The 11,040-nt window shown below is 29.9% G+C and overlaps 2 protein-coding genes across 2 annotated transcripts in view; both read left to right on the forward strand.

The window, feature by feature from the left end:
- LOAG_18656 (hypothetical protein) overlaps positions 1 to 771 on the forward strand; it is a 5,639-nt gene extending 4,868 nt beyond the window's left edge. Inside the window, exon 9 of the mRNA XM_020451321.1 lies at positions 362 to 771. Coding sequence (XP_020304902.1) covers positions 362 to 562 — 201 coding nt within the window. The 3' untranslated portion in view covers positions 563 to 771. The remainder of the gene's footprint in view (positions 1 to 361) is intronic.
- Positions 772 to 4,199: 3,428 nt separating this feature from the next.
- On the forward strand, positions 4,200 to 8,961 carry LOAG_09127 (hypothetical protein; the record flags this gene model as incomplete). Its single annotated transcript, XM_003144655.1, has 10 exons — positions 4,200 to 4,337; positions 4,491 to 4,583; positions 5,005 to 5,206; positions 5,463 to 5,566; positions 5,807 to 5,933; positions 6,290 to 6,490; positions 6,793 to 6,942; positions 7,106 to 7,425; positions 8,133 to 8,341; positions 8,643 to 8,961. The coding sequence occupies 10 exons, from the start codon at positions 4,200 to 4,202 to the stop codon at positions 8,959 to 8,961; spliced, it is 1,863 nt and encodes a 620-aa protein (XP_003144703.1).
- Between the last annotated feature and the right edge of the window lie 2,079 nt (positions 8,962 to 11,040).

An 11,040-nucleotide genomic window follows, 5' to 3' on the forward strand; every position in this document is an offset into this window, starting at 1 on the left:
ACTGGTCAGTAATAAGCTTGATTTTATTGCCCAAACAATATAGTTGCAAAATAGTCCAGTGAGGTATATAAACACCCTTTCTTGGGGTCATTTGAAAGAGAACTTAAGTTTTGATGGGTATAATGTGTTGTATTTGTGTCCGTGGCGTTCATTGCCATGGGGTGTCTGACAGGAAGAACACAGTCTCTTCAGAGAGTGATACATATATGTAATTCAAGTTATGTAAGATATTTGCTGAGGATAAGAGAACTCTTTAAATAATGATGAGTGGTCACTGCATAAAAAGTGATGAAATAATGTTTGGTTTTCCTTCAGATATTTTCTTCAATTTAGAATTTTTTCATCATTTGGATTTTTGTAGCTCGCTTCACTAGTTACTGAGCAAGGTGAAATGATTACTCGAATTGATTCGAACGTTGAAGAAACATCATTAAATATTGAAGCTGCTCATACGGAGCTGGTCAAATATTTCCATTCAATATCGCAAAATCGTTGGCTGATTATCAAAGTTTTTGGTGTACTTTTCTTCTTCTTTGTGATATTTATCGTTTTTCTTAGTTAGTGCTACTGCTATTATCAATTTTTGTACTCTTTTCACAGCGATTTTCATGGAAATTTCTGTTAACTTGGGGAGATTTTGAGGATTCATAATTTTTACTGGGAACTATCTTTTTAGTCGTTTCCAGAACTCATTTATTAGTCACTTTCCATCATTTCTTACTTTCTTCCATATTCCATATCATGCCATATAATGTTCTGCGTGGTGGCAGCTTTGCAATCCCTAAATATTGTATTGCAGTTTTTTTTTTTAATTTTTTCAGACTTACTTACGAAGGGAAAACAGTACTTCCAATCAGGTCAAAAAATTAAAGTTGTAAACCTCTAGAGAATACTCATCACTTTCTCGTCTTTCTGCCCGTTACATCTTAACTTGAACAGATTCATTTTATTATTTCTTTATAGATCCTTTTGATGCTGTTTTTCCTTCCCTCTCATTTTGAAACTGAAACCAAAGCAAAAAACACTGAAACTTTTGAAATGCATGACATTTTATGGGCAGAAACACTGTGCATTTCAAACATTTTTAAAATTCATTTCTAAGTTTACTCCATGGCATGTTTGGTATGCAGAAGTGCACATTTTGGCAATAATTTCCTTTTTTTTTGAGGAGGGAGGGATGGGAGAATAAATTTTTATTTCACCAGTCAAAATTTTATAATTTTATTTCTAAATGACTATGTACTAAATTTTCAGATTTCAGTTAGTTTTTTTGTTTTGGTTTCACATATTCTCATACGGTTTGCTTTGTATTCTTTTTAGTGCTGAGGGATGCAGTGAATTATGGGCATTTGTGAAGAACTGCGATAAATTTTATTAAAAGACTTTCTGAAAATTTTCGTAAGTCTGATGACTTGTTTTTGTCATCATAAAATTTCGAAAAATAGATTTAGTTCGAAAAAAATAAAGTTTTAGTTTGATTAATGATGGAATTCCGTTCATGAAATCTTTCCCGTTCTTTTTCAGCCTTGTTTGTGGTATTCATACACTTTTTTCTCTCTTTATTACTTAACCTTCTGATGATACTTTATAAATGATATTGGTCATTGGCAAAGTTCTGTTTCAACTTTCCTAATTGTTTGTAGGCCGAAAATTTTATGGGAAGCAAATTTGTTTATAGGTGCAGGTTATGCGCGTTCGGTGATCTTAGAATTCTTTAGAATAATATTTAACCCAAAAAAAATGAACAAATGACATTTCATTCCGAGTTACTTCACTTTGATGATTATTTTCATCCCCTGCAAATCTTCCTAATTTTACCGGAAATAAGAAGAATCACGTAATGGTTTGTGATACTTTGAAAAAAAAGATTGTAGAAGGTACTTCAAAATTAGAGAAATAATTTGTCCAGTAGTATTTGACCTTCCTAGCATTCGACTGGTATACTTTTATTGGTTTTAAGTATTTCTTTATTTATGATAATGCACTACATGCATGTGATAGATAGTAGTTTGATTTGGTGATGGTACTTTATATATATATATATATATATATCTTCATACCTTTGTATTGTAATTTCGTATTCTTCTATTGTTATTGTTATTTAGTACCATTTACATGTAAATGAAAAATTTACCAAAATTTTGGGCTTCAATCAATTCAATAAGCATCATATATGATTGCTGCCTTTATTTGTATTTTTCATTAAACTTATCGAATATATCAAGGAGTACCTTTTTATTTGCGAATTTATTAACGAAAAATGATTTCTCAACGGGTCTTTTTTTTTTCTGTCTTTCCGGTTGAACAGCTTGATTAATAGTGAAATATCTTCTCCACTTTTTGTTATTCTGGATAACGAAGTTATTTTGATTTTTTCTTTTTTACTAATTAGATTAGAAGCTGTAAATTTTTAAGTGGTAATAAAAGTGTTACTGAAAAAGAATTTAATGTCTAGTTTAACGTCCAATATTTTAAAGTAATTAAAAACGATGCTTAGTTTAGTGGATAGTATGAAGAAATTATGAGCCAAATTATTCTAAACTATGATATCGATTCAAATAGAAGGATAGAGCTTGAAAAGGATCGTTGAAGTACTTTTAATCTTTTCTAAATTAGAGTCGGAATGATAGTTTCAACGGAGAGTTTTCAGATTGCAATATTGTCTTCCGAAATTTACGAGAATATAATCTTTTAATCTGCTCAATTTACTTCCTTATATCGTATTATTGATTTCGGTATTATCATATATTTATTATTCACTATTTACTATATCATATTTATCATATTAATTATTCAAGATATCTAGATGTAGTTGCTGTTATTGCTAAAATACATATTTTAGACGGATGATGAACCAAAAAAAAGAGGGAGGGAATTCTTATTGAAAATTACACTTAAATATTGTAATTCTGCGAAATTTTTTGCTACTTCCATACCTTCTCGTTTTAGTGGCATGAATGATATATTCTTTGTTCAGTGGTCATTGTTTTTTTGCTCTAATTTAATTTAATCATTCAACAATTATGTGACCAAAGGTAGCTGAGAATTGAACTATTTATAGAAATAGATGAACATTTCGACAACTTAACATATATTGAAATAGCTATGAATATTTAGAAAAGATATCATAAAATCTCTTAACGGTATCACTTTTTGCTTTTTTTAAGAGAGAAAAAAAAAAGTAAATAGTGCGGAATTGCGTTAAAAGACTAAAAGATATACAATAGATTTAGTAAGTTAATTATTAATTATATAGATTTTTACGTACTAATAATTTGAAAATGTTACTATGATTTTCATTGAAATGATTAGTATATTCAGAGGTTAATCGATATATAGTCATAATTTTATCTAGCATTTAATCTTATGCTAACGTTAGTTCTATCCCATTTCCTAATTAATAAATATAACGAATCATGATAGTGGTAAGGATATATTATTCCTATTGTTTTACACATTGCTTAATTTATTCTAATTAATCTTATATATTGTAAGCATTTCATCAGTGTTTATCCATATTGAGGACTTTCTTCAGCAGCAATTACAATATAGTATTTTTATAATAATTAAGTTTAAGACATTGTATTTTTTAAAATTTTGAGTAATATTTCGTTTAATCATATCATTTAATACATTTCCACAATTAATGAAGTTTTAAAACTATTTGAAGTCAATAATAGCTTAAAAACAATGAAGAGTAACTTGACCATTAAGCAGTTCGCATTAGAAATAGTTTATTAATTCCCGGATGTCTGTTGCTTCATTATTGAATTTCATATTTCCCGAAGAAGATTTCATTTAGCTCGATATCTTGTTAATAATAACATATGATCTAGTTTTCTTTTTTTTTTTTTCCTTAAGAATATGAGGGATTAAGGTGGGGGTAGTGGTGACGTTTGCTGTAATTTTTTTTTTTTTTTTTGAATTTCTTCATTATTTCCACGTAAAATGTGGCAATGTTATAATAAATGATATAACTTTGGATGATAAGCCACGTGATAAGCATTTGTTGAAGTAATTTAAAATTTAATCGCTACATAAATTTTGCTCTTTTATTGTTTTTTTTTTTTCGTTTTCAAGAATGATGAATTATTGGCAGAATGTTATAAATAGATTTTTTTTTTCTTTGCTCTTATGATGTAACAAAATTTGCACTAGAATTTAATTTTTATTTCCTTCATTTCAGAATACTTTATTAAATGGCACTTGCATCAACGTTTCTTTTAACAACGGCAAGCGTTATTCTTACTTCTCTTACCGTTGGAAATGCTTTTTTCCAAAAAAAGCAGTTTTATCCATCGGTTGTTTATATTACAAAAAGTAGTCCTTCCATGGCAGTAAGTTGCTCTTTTTTTTTCTTTTTAAAAAAAAATTTCATCTTTTGATTTTTTAGTTGCTCAAGAAATTGAAAAGGAAAGAATTTTGACAGTTTATGCTAATAAAGTTTTTATTGTATTACTGGAAAATACCTTGTATATATTATATTGCAGGTGATGTATATACAAGGATTAGTTATCGCATATATGATTTTTCAAATCGTTAGGAAACTATTTTTTGGTGAATTACGTGCTGCTGAATATGAGGTAAGTATCGGATTTTTGCAAATTAATTTTGCTTAAATTTAAACTTCAGTTAGAATATATTAAGTTGAAGAGCCATTTTCAGAAAATAGAGTAGACTTTTATACTGTTTAAAGAAAAAAGGAACTAAAGTTTTTTCTTTAAATAACAGATAATTTACTAATATTCTCCAAACATCCCCTACAATACATCTTCCATACTTCGCTCTAACCTATCACATGTTTCGAAGAATCTATTCGATGTCAGTATACATATAGATAAGTTAAATTCACTGTAGATTCTACATTAGTTTTGGTTCTGCATTCACTGTATGATTCTGCATAAACGAATGTTAATTTCGAAATATCTGGTTGAAAATATCTGATGAGTGCTTAATATTAACCTGAATACATGTCCCAAACTAAAGTAGTTTTTGTGTTTTCAGCATCTATCGGAGAGGACATGGCATGCTGTTATGGAGACATGTTTAGCATTTACCGTGTTCCGTGATGATTTCTCCCCCCGTTTTGTAATGCAATTTGTTTTTTTGCTTTTTATCAAATTGTTTCATTGGCTAAGCGAAGATCGGGTCGATTTTATGGAACGAAGTCCAATTATAACTGTATTGTTTCATTGCAGGATGATGTGTATGTTCTTAACATTTTCTTAACTTTTCTTAATGTTTTTCTTAGTGAATTATTAAGTCAGTTCAGATTTCTGATTTTTCTTACTCTTGAGGTTTTCACACATTGAGTTAATAATTCAAAATTTCTCTTCGACGAGTAATCAAATAATTAAACTTCAAATTTAAGTTTAATGAGTAATTTTACGAAGATGTCATACATAAGTCTTGTCATGAAATAATAGTTTTTACGAATAATGAATGGTTTTTAATACTTCCAGCATTACTTGCCTTTTTGAGTGCTCTGGATAGTTATTTTATATCACATGCATATTTCACAACACTTGTTCGCGGCGCATCAGTGCAAATTGTATTTGGGTTTGAGGTTGGTGATTTTCAATAATTTACCATGTTACAATATTAGTAGAAAGAAATATATCCTTGTAGCATTGAGGATATCCGACATTGGTTTCAAACTTTCAGATATTTTCGAATCACTTATCATTTCACTTATCAAAATGCGTTCATAGCATAGGTCCTTTTGACAATTATATAACCGTTGTCATGCCAACCGATGATGGAACACTGCTCAAATTTAACTGTTATTATCATTTTTTTCTTGCAGTATGCAGTGTTAATGACAGTTGTACTGCATGTAACAATTAAATATATTCTACATATGCATGATTTACGAAATGTACATCCATGGGAGAATAAAGCAGTTTATTTGCTCTATTCGGAACTCCTTATCAGTGTGTTTGTTTTCTCCTTTTTTTTTCTTGCGGAATTCCTGGTGGATTTGTCATAATCATTTTATTTTCTGGATGATTAGTCATGGGACATATGAAAATTATTGGCATTTTTTAAAATTAGATTTATTATTGCCTCATATTTCTAACAGAATAATTTATTCCGTTAAAAAATTGGTTTTCGATTATGGAATTGGAAGGATAAGTAAGGTGATAGATATTAAGGCATTGTAATTTGTTCCGTAGATTGCTACAAAAAAATCTGATATGTTTTATCATTCCCATACCTGATTTCTTCTTATCAATGAATTCAAAAGTTTGAAAACCTTCCAGGAAAATAAATGAGTAGTATTTTTTAGATTGCCTCCGTTGCATTTTATATATTATATTTGTGGCCGTAATGATACGTCTGCATACTTTCCCATTATTTTCCATCCGTCCACTTTATCTTACTATTCGAGCATTCCATAAGGCAATCAATGATGTTATACTTTCAAGACGTGCGATACATGCCATGAATAATCTGTTCCCACTAGCTACCGAACAGGATTTGTTGCAGGGTATCCATTTTAATAGTCACTTTACGCATGTAGGTTACTACTTGAAGTGGCAATTTACGGGTGCCCACAAAGTGCTTCTTAAAAATAACACAAATTTTCAAGTCCTTTTGTACCGGAGCTTAAGACACGTTAAGGTCTATTCAAGTGAAATTATGAGTTTAAATATCTTCGAAGAATTTTTTTCTTGTGTTTTTCAATAGAAACATTGGTCGGTATGTAGAATTTTCTCTTTTATTCAGTTGCTTGTTGTCTGAATTTTAATGATGCAGTTCTTTCCTCTTAATGTTTTAATTCTAATTTAGGTGACAATACATGTATAATCTGCCGTGAGGAGATGACACCGGTTAGCGGAGCAAAGAAACTACCGTGTAATCATATTTTCCACGCAAACTGTCTCCGTTCATGGTTCCAACGACAACAGAGCTGCCCAACCTGTCGTACTGATATTTTAGGTTTACATTTGTTTTGCAACTCATTTCATATACATTTCTGGTAGCTTTCCAAGTACTTGTCCTTCCTCACAAAGAAAGTTTAAGTTTTCATTGTTATTGAAGACTGAAGAGTTTTTTTTCTTTTTCCCAAACAAACTTTATTTTTATAATTAATAAATTACAGCACAACGACGGACAACAGCAACAACACCTGCAGCTGGAGGAGCAGCTGCACCTGCAGCAGGACCCGCTCAAGTAGGGCAAAATGTTGCAGGAGTTCAGCCAGCAAATAATGGCGCAGAAATTCCAAATATGTTTCCGTTTATGGCTCAGTTCGCTTTTCCGCAACAACCGCAACAACAACAACAGCAACAACCACAAGCTGGAACCAGCACGGCTAGCCAACGAAATAATGATGGCAATAGTGTACCTCAAATGCCGTTCCCTAGTACCGGTTTCAGTATGCCTCAGTTTCCAGCTACAGCACCAGGATTTCCATTTATGGTTACTGTTTTAATAGACAGATTTCTGTTCATTAATATCTTTGATACATTTAGATAAAGCTAATGGAAAAGTCTACGAATAATTTTTTTGAAAGATACTTGATTATGTTATAGTAAATGTACTTTTTACAATACTAATTGATGCTATGATTATTTTTCCATACGCTGTTGATTTCTGATCAGTAAATACTCAAGTTTTGATTAGGTTTTGTGATTAGGTTTTGCTGACAAAGTAATTTAGTGCATTACTGTAATAAAATGGATAAGTTCTGAAAATAGCTAGAATTGAAATTACAATGCAAAACTATAGCTGTTCTCAATGGTGCATTATGGTTAAGTTATAGTTAAATTAAATTATCACATTTTAAAAAAATAAGGAGGAAAATTTTCAGACATCATTTTCGTTTTAGTTATTAATCATTACTATCGTCCGAGCACATCTTTTTCAGGAGCTTTCATTCCTCGTTTATTTTATTTCTACATAATCTCTTGAGAAATTTTACATAAATTTTGAAATCACTGAAAACCAAACTTGTTTAATTTTGACTAGAGCTGAATAAAATAAATAATACTTGAAAATTTCCAGTTTTACTCAGAGCAGAAGGTGATGAATCCAAAAAAAATTTCAAATCATACTATAGTAGTTTGTTTAGCTCGTTAGTAGTGTAACTCTGTCTCAGATATATCCTCTACCATTGTCTCTTCTAGGCATTACCACCATTTGCGGTACCTCCAATGTTTCCATTTCCACCGGTTCCAAGTTTTGTTGGTCTAACAGATGAAGAAGTTGCTGCTATGGAAGGAACGGAACGAGCAGCTGTCGAAGCACGTATAAACTGTATTCGTAATATCAGCTTATTATTGGATGCAGCTACCATGCAACTACAACAGTATATGAGTATCGTGCAGTCATTGAGGTGAAATTGAATTTTGAAAATATGTTGCGGAATAACATATCACTAATAAAAGTATTTCAAGAATGGTAATAATTAGCTATAAGAAAATGACGCTTAAAGAGGGAAGTTAATTGTTTTGAGTTTTACAAATGCGATAAAGATTTTGTATTGGCTATATGAATGCAGATTCTGATTATTTATCTGATACATCTGCATCCAGACACTGTATATACAGAAGATTACTAAAATTTTTTTACAGCATTTCTTTAGAAATTTTTTGAATATGATTCTTTTATCTGAAATTTTTCTACGTTTTTTGTAGTGTTCCGGCTTATGCAGCTGCAGCAGCAAATGCAAATGCGACTGTACCATCCAATGATGCAACATTACCTGGAACTTCCGCTGTCGACGAAAATTCAGTTAATGAGTCATTGCGCCATGAACCTAGTCTTAGTAATACACCAGTAGCTAGTTCAAGTGAAAATCCTAAAACAGATAAGTGTCCATCATCATCAGGCGTCGATAATACGACACCAGCTTGTTCTTCTGCACAAACTACTGAATTGGATGAAATTCGACAACGAAGGCTTCAAAAATTTGGTCCCTCAACAGCGTCATTATCAGAAAATGGCAATGACTAATTAGAATGAGATGAACAAAAAGAAAAAAAAATCCTGTGATTTTTCCTTTCTCTTCGAATATAATTTGTTTCTGTATATTTTATGCATTGTTATTTCCAGTTCATGTTAGCGTCTTCTAGATTACGCTATTTCTTCACAATTTGTGAGTTGTTTTCGAATGAATGACATGCTGATTTTTAGCCATTTTACTGATAGTTCGAAAATATTTGTAATTAAATGCCACTTAATTTTAGTCACGGTTGAAATAACTTTGATTATGAAGGAACCATGAAACACTTCATGTCACATATAAGTGTTTCAAACTGGTGTCTTTCTACTCATATTATCTTTATCTGAAGATGCGACAGCATAAAACCAATGTGTTTTTTTACATACTTTTTTTTCTCATCAGTTTCTCTAGATAAATTATTCAGATGTTTGTTTTACTATTTTAAAAATACACTTTTGTCTGAATGATATTGCTAATCAGTTTATCAGCAATTTCGATAACTTTTCAAGCAAAAATGTTTTATTGCAAATTGCTTGATCAAACTGTCTAGAATCTTCTATGATCTTAACGAATGAATTTGAAGTAGCCAAATCATTATCATCATAATCATTTTTCAGCAGACATTGGCTTTTCCTCAATTCAATTCATTAATCAATTCCATCATTAAATGATATGCTATACTCAAGTATAATTTATTTCTATGTTACACAGTTGAGTTCGATTTTAATCTGATAAATAATTTTTGGAGAAGTTTTTAGTGGAAGTTATGAAATCTTCATCCATCAATAATCCTCTAGATGTTTAATTAGTTCTCATGTGGTCGTGTAACCTTAATGCTTTTACCTTTCAAAAATGATTAAATTTATCAAAAATTTTGATTACCGTTCAAAAAGAAAAGTGAAATAGGGCTTGTCAGTTCATGAAATCATTTCTTTTTGATTAATTCAATTTCAAATTTTAATCAATCAGAGAGAAATTAATAAGCTAAATATATCAGTGATAAAGGAACCCGTTTTGTAAGCTTACATCAATTGGTCTTGTGGTTTACATGTTTGATTATTTCCACGATTACGTTTGTTTCTTAATTTCAATTAATTTTATAACATTATAGAAATGAAAACCTATTTGATTACATTTATATCTTTCGTTTTCTTTTTTGAACTTTTTGCGAAACTACATGATTTTTGCAAAAATGATTACCATATCCTTTCTGACCAATCAATTGTTGTAAAAAAAAATCTCCCAAAGCCAAAATTGTTCATTATTGACTCATTTAACTTTAATCAAGAAATTATGAAAACTATTGCATCAATTCTCTGATTACAAATATGAACAAATTTATTGTAATAATTAGCAAACGATACATGTTCAATAATAAATGAATGTACATTGATTCGATATATTCGGGATTAATAACTAATACAATTATTTCTATGAATATACTATGAATTGATGTTAGTTTTTGTAATCAAATAAATTGATCGATATATGGGGATTGATTAATTGATATGTTAATTTTACAAATTATAATATGAATCAGTATATCTTAGTAATAGTATATCAATCATTGATTTATGCATAATTGATATATCAAATTATGCATCAATTTTAATCCTAAATGTTGAAAAATTGGGCGGAAAAATTCATCCAATTCGGATAATTATGCTATTACATGAATACATTATTGTGAAATTTGTGTTATTAAAAGGAAAAGCAAAATTGGAAATCAAATTATTGTACTAAAAATTTGAATATTACATTATTACATCATATTTATACATATAAATGATAGTTTAAGAAGTGAAGTAAAAAGAAATGAAAGAATAAAAATGAGAAATATTATTAAACATTTTCAATATTTGCTTGATTATTATTTAATTCTTCCTGATTTTGCAAAATTTCAACATTTACTGGTTGATTAATGAATTGATTTTCATGTTGATGTCTATTACGATAATATTGAACTCTTTCGTTATTTATTAAATTTTGTTGTTCACGCATAACCTATAAGAAAGTCTTTGAAATTTAACCTTTTTTTTTCTTTTCTTTCCCTCTCTCTCTCTCTCTCTCCTCTCCTCCTCCTCTCCTCT

This window comes from Loa loa, assembly GCF_000183805.2.
Source record: "Loa loa unplaced genomic scaffold supercont3.427, whole genome shotgun sequence".
NCBI classification, from domain to species: Eukaryota; Metazoa; Nematoda; class Chromadorea; order Rhabditida; family Onchocercidae; genus Loa; species Loa loa.